This window comes from Babylonia areolata, chromosome 18 (genome assembly GCF_041734735.1).
Source record: "Babylonia areolata isolate BAREFJ2019XMU chromosome 18, ASM4173473v1, whole genome shotgun sequence".
In the NCBI taxonomy this organism is placed as follows: Eukaryota; Metazoa; Mollusca; class Gastropoda; order Neogastropoda; family Buccinidae; genus Babylonia; species Babylonia areolata.
Window position 1 is genome coordinate 62,631,425 of NC_134893.1, and position 22,807 is coordinate 62,654,231.

General features: G+C 42.6%; 1 protein-coding gene across 1 annotated transcript in view; it reads left to right on the forward strand.

Annotated features, from left to right (window-relative positions):
• Positions 1-20,551, forward strand: part of LOC143292306 (ras-GEF domain-containing family member 1B-like) — a 44,710-nt gene extending 24,159 nt beyond the window's left edge. Inside the window, exons 6-16 of the mRNA XM_076602493.1 lie at positions 2,561-2,647; positions 3,930-3,995; positions 5,169-5,237; positions 10,345-10,440; positions 10,722-10,824; positions 12,438-12,478; positions 12,601-12,735; positions 18,722-18,817; positions 19,783-19,839; positions 20,009-20,075; positions 20,475-20,551. Of these exons, the coding sequence (XP_076458608.1) occupies positions 2,561-2,647; positions 3,930-3,995; positions 5,169-5,237; positions 10,345-10,440; positions 10,722-10,824; positions 12,438-12,478; positions 12,601-12,735; positions 18,722-18,817; positions 19,783-19,839; positions 20,009-20,075; positions 20,475-20,551 (894 nt within the window). The remainder of the gene's footprint in view (positions 1-2,560; positions 2,648-3,929; positions 3,996-5,168; positions 5,238-10,344; positions 10,441-10,721; positions 10,825-12,437; positions 12,479-12,600; positions 12,736-18,721; positions 18,818-19,782; positions 19,840-20,008; positions 20,076-20,474) is intronic.
• The last annotated feature ends 2,256 nt before the right edge of the window (positions 20,552-22,807 follow it).

The following is a 22,807-nucleotide window of genomic DNA, read 5'->3' on the forward strand; positions in this document are numbered from 1 at the left end:
GTTAGTGGTCCTGTCTACCACCCCTGTTGGTGGTCCGTTCCACCACCCCTGTTGGTGGTCCTCCTCTCTACCACCCCTGTTGGTGGTCCGTTCCACCACCCCTGTTGGTGGTCCTCCTCTCTACCACCCCTGTTAGTGGTCCTCTCTACCACCCCTGATAGTGGTCCTCTCTACCACCCGTGTTAGTGGTCCTCTCTACCACCCGTGTTAGTGGTCCTCTCTATCACCTCTGTTAGTGGTCCTCTCAACCACCCCTGTTAGTGGTCCTCTCTACCACCCCTGTTGGTGGTCCTCTCTACCACCCCTGTTAGTGGTCCTCTCTACCACCCCTGTTAGTGGTCCTCTCTACCACCCCTGTTAGTGGTCCTCTCTACCACCTCTGTTAGTGGTCCTCCTGTCTACCACCCCTGTTGGTGGTCCTCTCTACCACCCGTGTTAGTGGTCCTCTCTACCACCCCTGTTAGTGGTCCTCTCTACCACCCCTGTTAGTGGTCCTCTCTACCACCCGTGTTGGTGGTCCTGTCTACCACCCGTGTTAGTGGTCCTCTCTACCACCCCTGTTAGTGGTCCTGTCTACCACCCGTGTTAGTGGTCCTCTCTACCACCCCTGTTGGTGGTCCTGTCTACCACCCGTGTTAGTGGTCCTCTCTACCACCCCTGTTAGTGGTCCTCCTGTCTACCACCCAGTGCTGCCTACCCCCCTTTTCAAGTTCCAGGGACACACATCTTAAAAACCAGGGACAAAGCCTGATTTCCAGGGACACCTCTTATGACGTCAGATTTTACCACCTCAAAGAAAATGAAATGAAAAATTACCTTTATTTACACTATGTACAACATCTCCAAAGGTGAGTTTAGCTGTGCTGGGGCTGAAGAGACCGGTAGCTGTCCCTTTGCTTCTCGCACACTGAAACTGCTTAGCAATTTCAGAGTCGGGGAACATAAGTTTCATTGCTTTGCTGAACTTATCCAGGGCAGCCATTGGCAAATTCAGCTCAACAGCTAAGTCTACCATCATGGTCTCCGCTCTTATGACTGCATCAGCGTCACGGTTCTCCTCCTTTCTCGCACGCTGAAGAAATCCAGTGATCTGGAAAGTCTTCTGAGCATCGCGAATTTTGGTGGGTTTTTTTTTATGCTTCTCGGTCGACACATGGCGAGTGATTTCGTCCCGTCCTCCTGAACCGATGGAAAACTCGCAGGCACAAATTTCACAACAAGCGTAAGTGTCTGTCTTGCCGCGCTTAATAAATGGCCATGTCTCGGTGTACTTCGCAATGAAAGTTTGATGCCGTTTTGCTTTCTTCTTCGATGTAGATTCGGACTCCTTGCTGCTTCGCTTCGACGCCATTATTTCAATCTCTCTCGAAAGTTCCACATCGGCCTATAAGCATGCGCGCTGGTCACACTTTTGGCGGTGTGGCCATAGTCAGTCGATGCGTATTCGCCTAAAGACTTTTTCCCGGGACACGAAACCGAAAAGTGGATTCCCGGGACGGACTGTCCGTTTTCATTGTTTTCCGGGACAAATACCCGTACCCCGGGACGGTAGGCAGCCCTGACCACCCCTGTTGGTGGTCCTGTCTACCACCCCTGTTGGTGGTCCTCTCTTCCACCCCTGTTGGTGGTCCTCTCTTCTACCCCTGTTGATGGTCCTCTCTTCCACCCCTGTTGGTGGTCCTGCTCTCTACCACCCCTGTTGGTGGTCCTGTCTACCACCCCTGTTGGTGGTCCTGTCTACCACCCCTGTTGGTAGTCCTGTCTTCCACCCCTGTTGGTGGTCCTCTCTTCCACCCCTGTTGGTGGTCCTCTCTTCCACCCCTGTTGGTGGTCCTGTCTACCACCCCTGTTGGTGGTCCTGTCTACCACCCCTGTTGGTAGTCCTGTCTTCCACCCCTGTTGGTGGTCCTGTCTACCACCCCTGTTGGTGGTCCTGTCTTCCACCCCTGTTGGTGGTCCTGTCTACCACCCCTGTTGGTGGTCCTCTCTACCACCCCTGTTGGTGGTCCTGCTCTCTACCACCCCTGTTGGTGGTCCTCTCTTCCACCCCTGTTGGTGGTCCTCTCTTCCACCCCTGTTGGTGGTCCTCTCTACCACCCCTGTTGGTGGTCCTGCTCTCTACCACCCCTGTTGGTGGTCCTCTCTACCACCCCTGTTGGTGGTCCTCTCTACCACCCCTGTTGGTGGTCCTCTCTTCCACCCATGTTGGTGGTCCTCTCTACCGCTCCTGTCAGTTGTCCTCCTTTCTGCGCATAGGCACACATAAGCACCTTAAAATACATTGTGTCAGTTTGCATGTTTGTCCACATGATACGTACGTAATGTCATGCAGATGTATGCTTTGAGGTATGTGCCTATATGATAATGCACTTTTGCAAATGCGTGCGCATGTTTGTCTGTCTGTCCGTCTTTCTGTTTGTATCTATGTATGTGTGCGCGCGCATGCGCATGAATGAAGCAAAGCACGTGTGCGCTTATGCACAAGTGAACGTATCCCCATGTATTGCCGGCCACATTGGTGGTCCGTTGTTGCGACGTTGTGGCGTGGTTGTGGTTGCAGTTGTCCAAGCTGGAAGCCTATGAGAACACGCTGACCACACTTGGGGCTGAACTGCTGCACAGGACACAGTGCCACGCCGTGCCCACTGTCAGTAAATATACATCACTCGTATCTCTCTCTGTTTGCTTTTCTGTCTGTCTCTGTCTCTCCCCGTTTTTATTTCATGGTCTGTCTCATATGTCGCCACAAATTTTTAAAGAGAGAGAGAGGGGTCAGGCCAGGCTAGCTGGAAAGAGAGAAAAAGTTTCAGATAAAGGGCAGACAACAGGAACTGGCCTCTCAGAGAGGGGAAAAGGGTGGTTGATTGGTGAAGTGATGGTCATATCACAGCCCACAGGGCTGAGTACTGACAGATGATGACACAATGACCACCCCTTCACATGGTCCTGCTGCTGTGGACACCAGCGTGTATGTCTGCTCTTCATGAATTGCCCTCTCATCCGCCAGCTCTTTCACTTTCAGCACAGGCCCTGGACAAGACTTTGCTGCTTGATTGAATGCGAATAACAAACAAAAAAAAAAAAAGATCATGCTGATGAGTTATTGAGGAATCATAAATAGGTAAAGATAATCCTTTGGGATTCAGCCAGAAAATCCACGTGCAAAGTGCAGGCGTAACGGTTATTCAGTTACTACTCTTGTGAGAACATGAAGATGAGCTGTTCACACAAATCGTTGAGTATGCAGCATGCTATACTGAAGATGATATCGAAATCCTTTACATTCAGTATTTATAATGGACGCTGTGTGCCTGTGGTTTAACACGGGAAAGTCGCTTGTAGCTTGGTTGTTCCTGTCCTCAAAGCCTGACTGAGTGTGTTGGGTCACGCTGTTGGTCAGGCTTCTGCTTAGCAGATGTGGTGTAGCGTATATAGATTTATCCGCCTCCTTGAGTAATCGAACTGAACTGAACTGTTCCTTTATTCAAAAGACTGACCACTCTCAACATGTCAAGTGCAGACTGACCAGTCTGGTGGTTGTCAGTCCTGTTGAAGCAGTCCTATCATTGATCTGTGGGTCACATTAACTGCAAAACTCACAGTTCTGTTTCGCAATGTGTTGCTTCACAACGTGTTCCTCTTGGGATGGAATCCTGCTGGTAGGCTTCTGCTGTGCCGTGACTGTTCGTGTGGAACTTCCTTGCTGTTTTTGTTTCGGTGCCAAGTTTGCTGTTCCCGCCTTTCTTCTCTTCCACACTCTTACTTTCCTTGTCATTTTCTCGTATCCTGATCTTGTTTGTTCCTTTCTCCTCCTCCGCCTTCTCCGCACGTTGTCTGACTGCAAAGTATGTTGAAGTATTGCATTGTCAGTCAGAGAAGACGTCAGAAGTGTGCGGGCAGCTGAAGGCAGACTGATGTTTGTGTTGCAGACGGACATTGTTGAGGTGTGTCCCAGTCCTGTGGTGTTGGCGCAGCAGTTAACTTACATCGAACTGGTCAGTGATAGTGCGTGCGTGCGTGCGCGCATGTGTGTGCGTGTATGTCCGCGGTGTTTGTGTGTGTGTATGTGTGTGTGTCGGAGTGCGTGTGTGTGTGTGTGTGTGTGTGTGAGAATAATGTTTACTGATAAGAAACTCAGGGAGAGCTGGACAGTACAATGTCTTCAGGCCCCCCTAAGTCAAGTGTTTCGGCCCTTAACTCCTTACACTCTAATGGGGCCGGGCCGCACCCAGGTAATGACTCCTGGATGCCCTTGTATTGCTGCCTTTTTTCTACTTTTTTTTTTACCCCTGGTCTTAAGCAGGTTTGAACCCGTGCCTCCAGGGTGGTCGCCACTTCAGGAAAAGACAATAATAATAATAATAATAATAATAATGGATACTTATATAGCACACTATCCAGAAATCTGCTCTAGGTGCTGTACAAAAACGCTTTTGATAACATAAAACATTATATCTATGTTACATACACACACCAAAATGTGACCACACACACACACACGCGCGCGCGCGCGCGCGCGCACGCACGCACGCACGCACACACACACACACACACACACACACACACACACACACACACACACACACACACTGCATACATGCATTTTAACATACATGTGTATCTAACAGCTACCCAAACACATACGCACACATAGGCAGGCACAAACTTACATAGACACACGCACACACAATACACATTCATATACATGCATGTAGTTGTGGACCTGCCACAATTGAACTTATTGCTGAGGGAAAAGGTGAGTTTTGAGACGAGATTTAAAAGATGCGAGGGAATCAGAATGACGGAGGTTATCAGGGAGCTTGTTCCACGTCAAGTGACTGAGATCGGGAATGCTTATCTGCCAGTCATCTGAGATGCACAATCAGGGGGAATGTGACTTTCTGAATGCGCGTGGTAGTTAAACTTTGCTGTTGCTCAGGCCACGAAGTCTGATCAGCACGATGGGTTTATGCAAAGATCAGGCATCTGCAACCCCGCTTTTTTCATAGCAGATGTCGTGTGTATATGGATCAGTCCGCATAGTAGTAATGACACCTCTTTGAATCTGAAATTGTTGTTGTTGTTGTGTGTGTGATTAAAAAAAAGCCGAAGCTATTTCTTTTCTGAAAAGCAGTCTTATAAAAGCGCCATGGTTTATGGATGTGCAGGAGCGTTTGAGCATGATTGGTCCAGAGGAGTTCATCCAGGCGTTTTGCAAAGAAAAACGGGATTCTGACGTAAGTAGGAACCAGTAAACCTTTGTTGTCAGTCAGTTTGTACAAATCTGAATCCAAGAGCTTTGTGCAGTGCCACTGCTGATATTTCACACATAAAATGATTTCGAATTTGTCATGAAATGTTTCTTTCCGGGTTTGTATTCACTCATCATCAATTGGAAAATGACGCTGACTTGAATGTCCACAACTTGTATCCGTAATCATCATGGAATGTAAAGAAAATGAAACTATACAGTCTTGGATTCATATTAGTCATATTTGTTTGTTACACTCCATACAGAGACACATTTTCATCTTGTTCATAGCAACGGTCGGTCTGGATAAACAGTTTGCGATATTTTCTTTATCTTATTGAACATGGTGGCTCTTGTAGTTACATCAAGATACCAATCTGTAACAACAAACACTAGAACAATAAAAAAAGCGAGGAAAACATTCAACCAACCAACCAAACAACAGCACATAAATGACAGTGAAATGTTTTGTTCCCTCATAACAGCACTCACTGTGGCAAGAGAGAGAGAGAGAGAGAGAGAGAGAAAGACGTTTTGACATTTTATTGTCATTGCCTGCATTACCTGTCTTTTGATGAAAACTAATCAAAGTTCCCTGTTGATCTAATTATTGACTGTAATAATAATAATAATTATAATAAGAATAAGAATAACTTTATTATCTCCAACTGGAGAAATTTAGTCAGGTGCTCAAGAATTTAAAAGGTGGATTGAACGTGGAATAAAAGTCTTCAGAGCTCTGGATTTCAACTTAAAAGTTCTGTAGCGTCGTCGTGATGGCAATAGCTCATAATACTTTGCTAAAATATGGGTGTCGTCAGTTGCTATCTGCCTGCTTTTTTTAACCACTCGACTTTCAAACAGCTCTTGCATACTAGCTTGTTTCACTCCCACAATTTTACTGCATACACTCATGACATCGTTCAAAACACGCTTACTCCTCACTCCCAAGCTTCCATACCTGCACATAAATGACACTGTGAGAATGGACTCGATACAACATCGATAATAACTTTGAAGAATAGTTGAATTTATACCAACATTTTCTAAGCTTCTGAAAACAAAAAATTCTAGATTGACATTTCTTATGAATGGAATCAACATTTCTGTCAAAAGTCAGCTTATTGTCTAAGATGGCCCCTAAATATCTATATTCATTGACCCTCTCCACTGTTTGACCATCAATAACAAGGTTAGCTACAGGCAAGGGGTCTTTCCGAAAATCTATTAACATTTCTTTTGTTTTCATTACGTTGAGATCCAGATAGTTTTCCTCACATCAAGAACAGAACTTTTTAATTTCACTGAAATAAATAGCATCAGAGTTGGACAGATCTTCAATAGCTGAATCATCAGAATATTTTATGACAGGAGTTTCCTCCGTTCCTCTGCAGTCATTTGTATACAGTGTAAATAGAACAGAGGACAGCATTGTACCTTGGGGTGCACCAGTAGGAGTAGAGTTTAGAGAAGAGTGGGCAGAATGAAAGCGGACGGACTGAGTTCTATTGAGAAGAAAACTTACTATCCAAAGAGTAAGCTTCGGATCAACATCCAAGCCTAGCAGTTTGAGGGCAAGGAGTTGAGGTTGTATTGTGTTAAAAGCAGAAGAGAAGTCAACAAAAAGGATACGAACAAAAGATCCCGTGTTATTCAAATGAAGGAAAGCATTATGAAGGAAAGTTAGGATAGCATCGTCAGTACTTCTGTGTGCTTTATAAGCAAACTGAAGAGAGTCAAGCTGCTGTTCAGTGAAAGAAAGAAGATGGCGGAGTGCAATTTTTTCAAAGCATTTCATCACTACTGAAGTCAGGGCAACAGGACGGTAATCATTTAGTGCAGCTGGGATCTTTTTCTTGGGGATAGGACAGATAGTAGATTTTTTCCAGATGCTGGGCACAGAGCAGTCCTTCAGAGACCAGTTGAAAATTTTACAGAACACGTCACACAACAGGGAAGCACATGTTTTCAGTAATTTTCCGCAGATATTGTAGGGGCCAATTGCCTTCGTGACATTCAGTTTTAAAAGTAAAGATTCAACAACTTTTGCATCGATCTCAAAGTCCTCACCTATGTTCCTATCTTTGATCTTTTCCTGCAACTGTGAGATAACACTATCCAGTTCCCTTCCCAGATCATTCCTTTCAAAGCGACAGTAGAAATCATTCAGTTTGTTTGAAAAATCAAGCTGTTCATCCCTTTTCATTTCACAAGCTACTGTTTTCCTTTTCGTTTCTCCAGTGATAATTTTTAACCCATCCAATGCATCTGCCATTTTTCCTGTCTGAAACTGTTGCTCTACTTTTGATTTGAATTCCCTCTTCGTAATTCCCCTCTAAGCTTCTTTTGTATCAGTTTCCTATCCTTCTTGTTTCCTGACTGAAATGCTACATTTTTCTCGTTTAAAATGGTTTTGAGAGACTTTGAGATCCATGGTTTGTTGCTGGGGAAAAGTTTAATTATTTTTGTTGGAATTATCATGTCTTCACAGAAACTGATATAAGATGTAACAACATCAGCTGCTTCATGAACATTCTCACATGGGTCAGTCAACACAATCCAGTCAGTACAATCAAAACATCCTCTCAGTTCATCCACACTCTCTGACGTCCAAACTTTCACACTCTTTTTCACAATCGGCTCTGTCTGTATCTTTGGTCGGTAGGCTGGGATTAAATGAACAACATCATGATCAGATACACCCACTGGTGCAAGGGGAACAGATTTGTAGGCATTAGGAATGTTCCCATAACACAGATCGATTGACTTGTCCAGTCAGGTCCGGCAGGTAACAGATTGTTTAAAAGAAGGTAAGGCTTTCTTTTAATCACAGTGATTAAAATCTCCAACAATAAAACACGGGGCGTCGGCAGAGATGAGTTGAAGGTCGCGAACAACACCTGCGATCGTCCTCCCTGCACGTGCAGCAGATACCGGGTCAAAAACTGGGGCGTACACAACAGTGAGAAAAATGCGGCCGAACTCACGTGGCAGATATCGAGGCCTCAGCGACACTGATATGAGTTCAAGTTTTTGGTGACACCGTTGCTTTTTCACACACACATTCGCACTGTCACACCACTTCTCGTTGACATACAGGCACACGCCACCACCCATTTTCTTCCCCACTTTCTTGCAGTCTCTGTCCATTCTGTACGGAGTGTTAAAACCATCGATCGCAACACATTCATTCGACACTTTCTCACTAAACCAGGTTTCGGTAAAACAAAGCACACAAGAGTTCCTAAAATCATTTAAAAATCGACAGTTTGCTCGTACTTCATCTAAATTACAGTTTCTGCCGTTTGGGTTAAGAGATCTGACATTAGATAATAAATGGCAGTGGCGGCTTAGTACTATTTTTTCTCAGTCTTCTCTTCACGCCTCCTCTCTTTTCTCTCTTTCGTGCTTTCTTTCTCTCACCTTCTCTTTCATTCTCTTCATCATCACAAATGAGATCACGAGGAAACAGTTGCTCAGTAAAAGCGGATGGGTCGCGCACTGACCGTAAACTGAGAAGGAAATCCCGGTCATAACGTAAGGCGCCTGTACCTCCTCGCTGTCCGCCAGTTGAACCACCCGGTGACACAAAAACACCACAAACACTAGTCCGAAATACAGCCAGCACCACCACAAACAGCCTCACAATTCTCACACTTTTCATGTTTAACACCTTGCACACCACTTTGAAACAATATAAAAGCACAAGGACAGGGCGAGGACAGCAAAAACACGGACGAAGCACAGAGCACAAACACCTGCGTGTCGCCCCCTCGCGAAGCGCCACCAAGTACTTACTTGTGGTTGTGAAATTTGGGGTTTTGATATGTCTGGTACTGTGGAAAAATTGCAATTGAAATTCTAAAAACTAGTTCTGAAACTTAGTCCATCCCATCTTACATGGGATTAGGTGAAACTGGTAAGTTCCCTGTGTCTGTCTCTGTAAAAGCCAGAATGCTTGCATTTTGGTGTAAGCTTGCTACAAACCAAGATACTTCAAAACTATTTTGGATTGTTTACAAATGCCTTTTCAGTTTATACATGACAAACATACATCAGAACCAATACCTCAAATGTTTTAACTAATATCTTCAATTAGATTTGATTAAGTAGTTTCTGGTTAAACCAGCGCAGTCTGGAAGTGCATTCCACTTGGTTCAAAGAGAAGGTTAAATGTTCAGTATATCGATTATCTACCTTACCAACTTAACATAACAAAATATATATTACAAAGCGATATCCTCCTCATTTGCTCTGGTATTGTTCTGATCGGTGTTGTTATGCTTTACTCTTTGTGCTTCTGAAATAAATTTAGCTACTGACTGTATGATACGTTCATCATCAGACAACAAAACAGAATAAACAAGAGAGGCAAGGCCTTCAAGACTCACTTGTGATAAATTAAGTCCCCTAGCATTAATTACAGAGTAATTTCCCTTTTTTACTAGCTGCACCAAAACGTTTGCAAAATAAATAAAAAATTCCATGCTTAGCAAAAGAAGTTCCTGTTTGAACAAAAAATGATAATAATGACTCCTCTTGTTGTTGTGTCAGAATAAGAGGTCAAAGTGCCAAGTTTAGAGAATACAAAAAATATAAATATAACAGTAAATGCAGTTTGCATATAATTAGGCTTCTTTTTTTTTTTGTTTGTGCCCATCCCAGAGGTGCAATATTGTTTTAAACAAGATGACTGGAAAGAACTGAATTTTTCCTATTTTTATGCCAAATTTGGTGTCAACTGCCAAAGTATTTGCAGAGAAAATGTCAATGTTAAAGTTTACCACGGACACACAGACACACGGACACACACACACACACACACACACACACACACACACACATACAACCGAACACCAGGTTAAAACATAGACTCACTTTGTTTACACAAGTGAGTCAAAAATCATGCCGCTTAGCTAGATGACATTAAAACATGTACATTTTTCTCTCACTTTTCTGTATAATTTACATTGAAACAAAAATGTTTGATAGTTTTGATACAAATTGATAAAAACCAATCAAGATTGTTCAGCAGTCCTGTTCACTCCTGCCTGTGACGCGATGACGATGGCGGAGTGGTGATGCTGTTGCAGACGTGGCAGGGAGAGGGGAGGAGAACCCACAGTCTGGAGGCCTACGTGCAGTGGTTCAACCACCTCAGTAATGTTGTGGCCTCCGAGATCTGCTCGGTAAGTTGGGCTTGTGAAGCAGGAGTGGACTGAGAGTGTATGCATAGTGATTGGTATTGAATGTGTCATGTCATGGCATTTCATAATCTTATGTGTTAATGTTTTGTTAATGTTTCAGCCAAAATACAAATGTTATGCAATAAAATGGTAAAATGTATTACAAAAACCAGAACTCTGGAAACACCATATGGCAGGGAATGAGAAAAAAGAAAAGAAAAAAAAAGAGGCATGGAAACAAGTCATGAGCGACCGATTGTGATGTGATGTTACGTGTCCTGCAGCACCTGAAGAAGAAGAATCGTGTAAGGATGCTGGAGTACTTCACTGACGTGGCCAAGGAGTGCATCAACCTGGGCAACTTCAACTCTCTCATGGCCATCATCGGTAAGATATCGGCTCTGCACTCCGACCTCTCTCCTGAATTTAGGGAAAGCGGGAGAAGGAGCGGGTATGGTGTATGTGTGGCATCAGCTGCAACGAACAACACTAGTTTATTAAAAAGGCCTGTCACTCCGAGCTGAGTTTCGGTGCATTTTATTTCATTTTGTTTTATTTCATTTTATCTTATCTTATTCTTTTATTTCTCTTTTTTTCTTGTTGTTGTTGTTGTTGTTGTTTTTGCTGCCCCAACATCTGCACCTTTCAGTGGCATTACTCCCACGCCGCAGCCCCCCCCCCCTACACAGTCACACCCGTGTTCGTCTGTCACAGTCCCAGTGCCTGCAGTCCACGTGGAACCATCGATGTAAGGTCGCCAGGAGGCCACACACCAGAGGAGACCCTGTACTGCTGCTGAGTCACTTCGGTGGTGTTCGGTAGTGCCGGTTCTGATTTAACGTACTTAGGACACCACCTACTACGCCCCCTACTGACGACAGTAATGGCTTAGTCGTGGAGCCAGACTGAGTGAACGTCTCCCCCAAAGTGGAGACCGCCACCACGTCCTTCCAGCGGCAGTCTGCCATGAATCCGCCGACACTGAAGACCTTGACAAGACTCATTCCAGGGGCGGAAGTGGAGGGGTATCGAAACAGAGGTTACGAAAGCAGGGCATGAAAAGTCGCATCACTTTGGGCTTTTGTATGTCGATGATAAAGAAGGAGGATGGTGATGATGACAATATTGCTATGGAAGTCTATTTCGGTTGGGACTACGTGACAAGGCTGTAATCTATGCTTCCTGTCAAAATGATATCCCGGCGTCAATCAGGCCCAAGAGTTACAGACACTTGCAGTGTTGGTCAGAAAATTAGAGCAACATACCCAAAGACGCATTCGTGAAGTGGATGATACTCAACTATGTGGTCCCAGTCTTCCCATTCAAGACGTTAGTACACTCAACTCTGGGTATGAGCCAGCCGCGGGCCGGAAAACCCACCTCCGCTGGGATTCGAACCCGCGTCCTCCCAGCCGTAAGTCCGCGACGCTGACCACTCTGCCACGGCGTCTAGTTAGGTGGATTTAAGTGCAGATCAGTATATATTTGAGTGGATTTACTGTAAAGTTATGGGTATGCAGCAGTGAGTTAAAGCGAACTGATTGTGTGTGACGCGTCATGAGATGACTGGAATTATCTGTGTGTTATGGTTCAGATCGGGTACGGGTGTAGGGTATGTAATAATAATTCAGAAAACACCTTTCCATGTAAAACATACTCAAGTGCACTGTACAATGTAAATACTGACGCTTAAAAATGCATTTTAACACTAAAATAAAATAGAAACGAAAAATAAAACCTTACATGCACAGCCCTTTAGAGTCAGCCAACCTAACACTCAAACATAAATCTGTGCACACACACACACACACACACACACACGCACACACACACACACACACACACACACACACACCTACACACCTACACACACACACACACACACACACACACACACACACGTCGTAATGTCACTAAATAATACAATATGCGATTCATTCATGTTCCTGCTGTCAAGGTCGAGATGTAGCACTCACGCTGACCTTCGCTTCCTGTTGCAGCTGGCATGAACATGAACCCTGTGGCCAGGCTGAAGAAAACAGTAAGTAATTTGAGTTTTTACCGTGTTATTTACCCACTGTTACACAACACACACACACACACACACACACACACATGACTTTGACGAACCAAACTGACTGTCCTACCCTACCTTTGTGGCAGTGGAGTAAGGTGAAAAAGGCCAAGCTGGATATCTTGGAACACCAGATGGACCCCTCCAACAACTTCGGCAGTTACCGTTCCTGTCTGAAGGCCGCCATGTGCCGTGCCCAGAGCGCCATCAATGACAGGGAAAAGGTAGAAAAGAAATGTAGCCAGTACCAAAATATCTCTCCAAATTCATGTTTTTGTAGTAAGCCTATATTTGTCAATTGGTAAGAACGTCTCGATTAAAGTTAGCAAAACTGATTAGCCCCAGTATTCTTTTAAGAACTGATTTGTTTATTTTTGGTAAGACAACCATAAAAAAACTCCTCGGTCCATTACATGGATGACTTGCAGATGGAACGGAATCCTGCATGATTCAAAATATTAGGTGTGTGGTTTACTAATGATTTGAAAGACAGTACTCAAATAAACTTCTCAGAAGGATTTGCTGATATCAAACACCAATGTCAGATCTGGATAAGGAGACAGTTAACTCCAGTTGGAAGAGTGGCAATATTGAAATCAGTCGTTTTGTAATAATTGATACGTCTGGGATAACTTATGCTATAAATTTGTTTGGAACAAGAAAACGTATGAAATTAGCAGAAAAACTGTACACAAAAATATAATAAAAGGAGGACTTGCACTGCCAGATCTGAAAACTTTTGGTGTGGCTTTGAAGCTGGCCTGGATCCGAAAACTCCAAACAACAAAACACAAATTTAAGGATGTTGCATTTTTTAACTTCCACTGCTTCAAAACATTGATAAATATGGACCCGAAATCCTCCTGATATCCCAACATCAAATAATTATTGGACAGAGGTATTTTTGGGTTATAAAATATACTTATAGAAAACATGTTGTAAAGACTCATCAGAACTTTCTGCTGAACCAGTTTCTGATTCAGAAGAATTCAGATAGGACAAAGCATTAAATCTAGAAAGTACGCAGATGCAGGGGTACATTTCACAGCACACTTTCTGAAAGAAAATGGTCACTGTGTTATGTGAAGAATTTAAGCAAACATAAATTATAGTTAATGAATTGTTACCTTTTGTGGTTACAAATCTGCAATATCAGAATACATCGGAAAGACTAACATGAAAGTAGATAATGATAGCAACATTGCTATGTCACTTTGCTTTAAAACTTTAATGCCTGTTGTCAAAGGGTCTAGAATGTATGACTTTCTCATCGAGAATAGTATCGCACCGAAATGCTGTACAAAGTGAGATGAAAAAATTGACGTTTTTACATAAACACTGATGTAAAAATGAAATGGTTTCAAATGACAATTATCCATAGCTGCATAGGAACAAACGTGTTTTTGAAACAGATAGGATTATTTTTTGGATAATAACAGTTGTAACTTTCGCCATTCTACTAAAGACAGCATTGATCACACGTTATCGAATTGCCAAGAAATCGAAACATTCTACTAAGACTTTGTCGTAGTGGTGAATAAAAGATGTATTAATGTTTATGATATGCAGTTGACATAAAACTTTGTTATTCTTGAAGTTGATTGACATATACGTACTGTTGCAACTTTTTTTTATGTTTTACTATTGTTTCAAAACAGTACTTATATCGGAGTAAAATGAACAAAACTGATCCTCTTTTGAGAGTATACTTAGTAAGCTTAAGCTAAACAGAAAATACCTAACACGAATAAGCTGATTTTCAGAACACATGGATACAATATAAGCCGGTGTTCATAGAGTCATCTGGTACTTCCACTCGGCTGCCTGACTTTTTCTTTCGTTTTTGATGATGTTTGATTCAAAAATTCAAAGAATTTAAATTAATTTGCCCCTTTAAGGGTGTGGAGGATTACAATTACATTTTCATTGAATCACAACTTCAGTCCAACAATGTCACAAAAACAAGCAAGACGCACACACACACACACACACACACACACACACACACACACACACACACACACACACACACACACACTCACTCACTCACTCATTCACTCACTCAATCACACTCACACACACGCACACACAGAGCGCGAGTGTATTAAAATGACTTGCAGCTATTAAAATCCAAACATACTGGCAAATACGTTTTGGATGTAACGTAAAGCTACACACCCCTTCTAAGTTTTATGAATTTGCTTAAATTAGTTGTGTTTTCTTCCCAGAGCAAAATAGATTACATAAACCAAACATTGACATATGCCACTGATATTTGCGTGGTATCAGTTTGTTTCGAATTGCAAAATGAAATTCATCCCCAACACTTCCCATATAACACACCTTGCAAATTCTGTTTTCTTCTGTTTTTGCCTTCTCTTCTTCCTAATTTGATATGCAGTCTATGATTACTGCTACGAAATTTTATTAAAGGATATATGTATGTTTCTGGAAGTTGTGAGATATATTTTTCTGGACAAAAGTTAAGTTTGATGCTCCTATAGAACAGACATTTAGTACTATCTTCAAGTGATTTTCTCCATGACTGAATGTACATATATTTTAGACTTTGCGTGACATTTCGACAAAAAAAATCCTTACTACAGAATGTTTGTGAAAACCAAACACAGTCGTAACTGTTAATCAAACTATTCTTGATGAAGTTAAGCCACTTTGATGGGAAATCTGTACACGAAAATAACCTGTATAAAACTATATATGCTTTACATGATAATTTATTAGTTGTATCGTTAATCATTCCTGACCAGAAACGTACTATTCTACACTTAACAAGAACTGAAATGGGAAATATACCTGTTTCTCCAAGCAACATTTGTGTTTCGGTGTAAATGGAAAAGTGTTTTCAGAAACTTCATTTACAGTTTTTCTAGCACTTTAAGATTTCCATACCCCCATATTTCACATCTATATAACAGAACGGGTATAACAATTTTCTGATACATGTCTAAAACATTTAGGGATAGTTCCTGCTTTCTTGCAGTTTGTAGCAACGAAAACATTGCCCTATGTAGTATGAGCATTGTCATATGCTTTCTTTTTAGTTTGAAAGAATGTACCAGTCCTACTGAACTCTGTTCCAAGGTATGTTTATGCGTTGACATTATCTATTGTTTCTGAGCCAAATTCAAACAGACCTTGTGTTTTCTGCTCAGAATTGAAGATTACAATGTTGGTTTTTGAGACATTGACTTCAAGTTTCCATTCAACACAATACTTTAACAAAATATATATTTTTTGTCTGTAGACCCTGCTTTGAATCTGATAAAAGAATCTTGTCATCTGCATATAAAAGAATAAAAATAAACGTATATATGCTGAAGAATTATTTTCATCATCAAACGAATTTTGTATTTGTATATTTGTATTTCTCTTTTTATCCCAACAGATTTCTCAGTGTGAAATTCGGGCTGCTCTCCCCAGAGAGAGCGCGTCGCTACACTACAGCGCCACCCATTTTTTTGTATTTTTTTCTGCGTGCAGTTTTTTTTTAAAATTTGTTTTGCCTGTCGAAGTGAATTTTTCTACAGAATTTTGCCAGGAACAATCCTTTTGTTGCCGTGGGTTCTTTTACGTGCGCTAAGTGCATGCTGCACACAGGACCTCGGTTTATCGTCTCATCCGAATGACTAGCGTCCAGACCACCACTCAAGGTCTAGTGGAGGGGGAGAAAATATCGGCGGCTGAGCCGTGATTCGAACCAGTGCGCTCAGATTCTCTCGCTTCCTAGGTGGACGCGTTACCTCTAGGCCATCACTCCACAAAGGTTTTGGTTTTAGTATGAAAAGTAACAGGATGACAACCATGTGTTAGCAATAACATCTCTAGATCATTCGAACATAAGAAGAAAAGCAGTGGAGAGGGATTTTCTCTTTGACGTACCCCTTTAAAACTTCCGAAAGAATTGGATCTGTTATCACCATTGAACACACATGACTTTATGCGCTCATGCATTTTCATAACAACATTCAAAATCTTACCATTGATATTTTCACTCACTAGTTTTATCTATAGTCCATACCGCCACATAGAATCAAAGGCTTTCTTTTAGTCATCAAAAGCGCAATATTACTTTTTCTTCTGATGTTTGAAAATGTCAATTAGCACTTTCAGCACAAAAGCATTGTCAACAGTAGAATGGTTCTTTCGGAACCCAGCATGATTATTCAGTAAGATTTTGTTACTTTCAATAAATGCAGTAAGTCTGCAATTTAATATACTAGTAAATAATTTGCCAAGACAACTTAAAAATGTGATACCTCAGTAATTGTCACAATCGTTTTTGTTTCCCTTTCCTTTGTAAATTGGCTTAATCATACCAGTTACCCATTCTTCTGGTATATCTCCAGAATCAAGAACTTTGTTGAACAGTTTGCAAAATGTGACTGTATATTATGGTATATTGGTTTTTTGGTGTGTGTTTTTTTAAATATTTTTAAGATATTCGTTGTATATCATACCAATACCAGCTGACTCTCCGTTCCTTAATTAATGTTTAACAGCTCTGTCAACATCATTGACTGTTATTGGAGCATTAAGGAAGTCAGTATCAAAGTTCAGATTACAAGAAACATGTGGATTCTCATCTTTTTCTTCTTTTTCAGTGTTTAGCTGTTTGAAGTGCTATAACAAATTTATCAAATCTATTGGACAATCAGATTTTGAATTATCCTGTCAGTTGAACCCAGTAATTTTTACAATTATTTGAACGTATTTGTTTTATTTCCTCTTGCATTTTCTTTTTCATTTGTCTAGCACTGGTTTGTAATGTTTTCTTGTATTACTTGCTTCTCCAAGCCCGATTCCACTTGTTACTGTATCCAATTGTTAAACCCTTTCATTAGCCCGAAAATGCTCAATACTGGATACAACCCTATATTGTTCAATCCATACATTAAGTTCCTGTGCAGAAAATGTCTTAAGAAATATGTTATTTTTGTCATGTTATATCATATCCTTGAGGCCCGACATCGTATCTCCCGCTGGAAATATGTTACAACTTCAGTCCCCATGTCAAACTACTATAGTGTGACCAAGTCCCACTAGTAATGGAATGCTTCCATTATTATTCTTCATCCATACATTTATGTACTTGCACCCCATCCCCCATTTCCCCACATATGTGCATTAATGTATTCATTATGTATCCCCCTGGGCAGCACCCTATGCAGCAACGGAGCCCTTGATACAGAAGTGACGCTGGGCATCGCCAAGGCCAGCTCCGCCTTTGGCAGACTCAACAACAGGCTGTGGAACAACAAAGGCATCAGGCTCAGCACCAAAATCAAAACCTACAGAGCTGTTGTACTGACGACCTTGTACTGCTGTGAAACATGGACGACGTATCACCGTCACATTCAGCAACTTCAGCAGTTTCACCAGAGATGCCTACGAAAGATCCTCGGCATAAAGTGGCAAGACAGGGTCTCCAACCTCCAGGTCCTATAGAGGAGCGGCCTGCCCAGCATCGAAAGCCTGCTGATCCAGTACCAGCTACGCTGGACAGGACACGTTGTCCGCATGACAGACAGCAGGATCCCGAAGATCCTTTTGTATGGCCAGCTGAAGGAAGGCCACCGTGAACTTGGAAGACACTGCAAGCGTTTCAAGGACGCCTTGAAGACAAACCTCAAAGCCTGTGACATAGAAATTGCTTCCTGGGAAACCGATGCCCTTGACCGCTCTCGCTGGAGGATGTTGTGCTCTAGTGGCATAAAGGCGTTTGAAAACAAGAGAACGCTGGCCATTAAAGAGGAGCGTGAGCGAAGGAAGCAGGGCTCAACTTCTGGAGACGTTTTCCCATGCAACACCTGTGGGAAGTGCTGCGCATCCAGAATCGGCCTCTTCTCACATATGAGGACACACCGACAGATAAACCTGCCTGCCTACTCATCCGTTGGACCGACGGGAGACTCCATCATGTATCTCCCTTTTCCTGAAAAAAACACCAACCAAAATAAGGCCAGTGAAAGTGATTGCTTATCGATTTGTACATTTGTTTAAAAGTTAAAAATGCTTATTTTCGTTTTTTGAAAATGTTTTCCATAGGCCTGTTTTCATCTTCCATGCTCGAGATTTGTGTGCGTCCGTTCCGTGTGTTGTATCTTTACCTTCCAAGTAATGCTGACTCAAAGAGCCAAAGTTTATAAACTTGAAGTGTGTGTGTGTGTGTGTGTGTGTGTGTGTGTGTAGGTGGTGATTCCATTCTTCAGCCTGTTCATTAAAGACCTGTACTTTCTCAACGAAGGCTGCACCAACCGTCAGACAGAGGGCAAAATCAACTTTGAGGTAACGCATTCACGGACATATTGTGTAGTCAATGTCACCCTCCTAATTTTCTCTTCCGCCACCTTTGCACAAAAGTTCATTTTCATTGCAAAATCCAAATGAATATGATCAAATAATACATTACACAAAACAAAGACATGATACATACAATACCTACTCGAGAATTACCGAAATGAAAATGATAATACAGAAAATTGTCAGCAAAGTGAAAACCCAAACAGAATGTTCAGCAGTGAAACACACTTCAGTACGCATACGTTAAATCATTTTTCTGCCGAAAGGTCCCCACTGTATGTGTGTACGCATACATTCAATATGCATACTTAATGATTGTTCTAAGAATGGCGAACTTGGCCATTTCCTTACACTTTTGTATACATTGTTCAGACATGCATAGTGATGGTGTAAGTGATGGTGTGTTTGTTGGTGCATGCCTAAAAGCGAGCGAGCAAGAGAAAGAGAGAGAGTGTGTGTATGTACACCTAAAAACGGTGCTGAACAGACATGATGCCTGAAAGATTCCAGAAATGTGACAATACTTCCTCTTCGTTCGTGGGCTGCAGCCCCCACATTCCCTCGTATGTACACGAGTGGGCTTTTACGTGTATGACCGTTTTTACTGCCATGTATGCAGCCTTACTCCGTTTTCGAGGGTGTGCACGCTGGGTATGTTCTTGTTTCCATAACCCACCGAACGCTGACATGGATTACAGGTTCTTTAACGTGCGTATTTGATCTTCTGCTTACATATACACACGAAGGGGGTTCAGGCACAAGCAGGTGTACACATATGTTGACCTGGGAGATCGGAAAAATCTCCACCCTTTACCCACTAGGCGCCGTTACTAAGATTCGAACCTGGGACCCTCAGATTGAAAGTCCAACGCTTTAACCACTCGACTATTGCGCTCGTCTGACGATACAAAACTGTGCGACTAAAAGCAGTCATGGTTGTGTGGTTTCAGAAATGCTGGCTACTGGCAAAACAGGTGTCGGACCTCATCGCATGGCAACAGGTGGAGGTCAGTGCCAGGATGCACTGTCTGTAGGATGTTCACAGAATGCATGTCCGTGTGTGCATGTGTTAATGAAAGAGGGGGCGGGGAGTAAACTTACTTGGTTATGTAAGCAGAGAGAGAGAGAGAGAGAGAGAGAGAGAGTCTGTATTGATGTTTGGTCTTTGTGTTGCAGTGTCCATACACGAAGAACAGCCGAGTCATGAATTATGTGCAGACTCTGCCAGTCTTCTCTGAAGCCAGTGAGGGTTTTTTTTTGTTTTGTTTTTTAACATTTTAATAGATTTTTACGCATTTTAATCCATTTTCTGTCAGGGTGGGGTGGCTTTTTTCTAATTAGAACCCATTAGAGAAGATAAACTATGTGTCGCCATCATCACTATTGTTGTCTGGGTGAAACTGTGAAATCAGTATAATGTTCCTGTCTTCGCCATTACCAGTACATTTACTTTCGCCTCTGCTCACTGGACAAAAAAAAATCACACACACACACAACACACACACACACACACACACACACACACACACACACACACACACACACACACACACACACACACACACAAACACACACACACACCGCGTCCTGTGTATATTGTTGAGTTTATGTGTGTAAAATCTGCAGTAAATATCTGTCACAGCACTGTCACTGGCATCGTACGAGTGTGAAGCCCCAGAAAACAACTACGACCGTGAACGACACAGACATCTCAAGTGAGTGATTGGTTATGCGTTGTCTAACATCATTTATTGTAAAAAGACGTTAAGTGATAAAAAAAGAAAAGAAAAAAAGAATGAATAAATAAATAAACCAGTGCATGTCGGCGCTCTTGTTTTGTATTTTTATCTCGTCTCGTCTTGTATGGTCATGTACGTAGCTGGGCTTAGCATATATATATATATATTGTTGAAATTTTACAACGTATCTGTCATATATTTTCATCTCAGCAAATTTCTGCTTAAAAAATCAATCTTCTTTTCTCAGCACTGCAGCATGTCTACACCCTTTGTTTTCCTGCATATCTAACTGCTTACCAAGGTCAATTTTGCATTGAGTACATCAAGAGAGAACACTAAAGTTTTTGTAGGTTCATAAAAAAAATAAAAGGGTCGCTGGACTAACATATAACAGTGTAGAAGTATGTTGGTGGTAGATAAGACCTGGGTGGAGCAGACTGTCACGACGTTTCTCCTCATAGAGGCTTCTTCAAGTGTGAAATGTATGAAAGGGAAAATAAAATGGGCAGAGTGGGAGACGAAAACTAATGCCAAGAGAAACAGAAAAACCAAACAGAAGGAAATACAGATTCCCCTGGCGTGTGATGATGGAGTTCTCTATGTGCTTTATGTATATACTCATGCGGTGTTCTGCCACGAAGCAGCAGTTATGGCTTGTGTGGAATTGGGTCCATGGCTGGTGAAGTGTTCATCAAAAGGGTTGCGTTAGTTGAGTTTTATTGAGGCAGGTGTTCACGGAAGCGTTCATCCTGGGTTCCATGGGTTTCAACCCCGTATAACTTGACACAATGTACGCAATGGAGAAAATACACAATGTTGGATGACTGGTAGTTAAAGTTACCTCTGACTGTGAAGGAGCCAGCTGGTCCCTGACATGTGGTTGCAGAGTCCAGAAAGGCACAGGTTTTGCATTTGGGCTTGCAGCACTACCAGGAGGAGGGGCATTACCAGAGATGCAGACTCTGGACTGAACAAGGGGGTCCCCGAGATTGGTGTGGAACAGGTGATCGCAGATGGCACCTTCCACCAGAAGCCACACAAGCCATCAACAATTGAACTGGAGAACCCCAGTTGTACCTTTTACCTAAAATACACAAACAGAACAACTCCGGCCGACCTATAGTCTTTGTATGCTCTTTCACTACTGCACTGATATCCAGTTTCCTGGACTCTGTCCTCCAGCCCCTCGTGTCACAATTCTCCACGTATATCAAAGATACCAACCATGCGCTGAGATTGCTCCACAATCTCACCTTCACAGGACACAGTGTCGCTCTACATAAACATACCACATGGCGATTGCCTTTAAGATCTACAACACTATCTTGAAAAGAGTTTCATTTTCAGTTTCAGTTTCTCACATCGTTCGGACAAATCCATATGCGCAACACCACATCTGCAAGGCAGATGCCTGACAGCAGTATAACCCAACGCGCTTGTCAGGCCTTGAGTGCGTGCTTATATATTTGTGTTTATATCAGAGTGGATTTCTTTTTACATAATTTTGCCAGAAGACAACACTCTCGTTGCCATGGGTTCTTTTTCAGTGCGCCAAGTGCGTGCTGCACTCGGGACCTCGGTTTATCGTCTCATCCGAAAGACAGCACGCTCACTTTGATTAATCAGTCAAGCTTGGGAGAAAGGGCGAGAGCGGCTTTTGAACCCGCGCCTTCACGGACTCACTGTATTGGCAGCTGCGCGTCTTTTCTGCTACCTTCCTTCCTTGAGAAGAGCACCGTTGATATATATGTTCTCACTCTTATCCACCTTGCTGAACTGGTTCTTAAGTTGAAAGGCCTTTGGTGATGAACGGTAAAACCAAATCAAAGTGTAGCCATGGGCACAAAAACAGCCCCACGTTTCGCATACCTATTTTGTAGGGTGCGTTGAAGAACAGGCCCTCAGCCGGTACCATGGGCAAGCCTCAGACTTCTTTCCGAGGTTTCTTGTTGACTGCCTTGGCTTTACCTTGGGCCCTAAAGAGCAGCTGCTACACTTCATTGACCACTTGGCAAACTTCCACCCAGTTCTACAATTCACCCACCACGTCTCACCCGTCTCCATCGCATTCCTGGACATAACCATTTCCATCCAACCCCAAAGCTGTTACCTGTCTACATGCATTGTCTACAAAGCAGCAGACTCACACTTGTACCTGTCCTACTCCTCAAGTCACTCACGTACCACAAGGAACAGCATTCCATTTTCACAGTTTTTGTAGAATCTGCAGCACAGA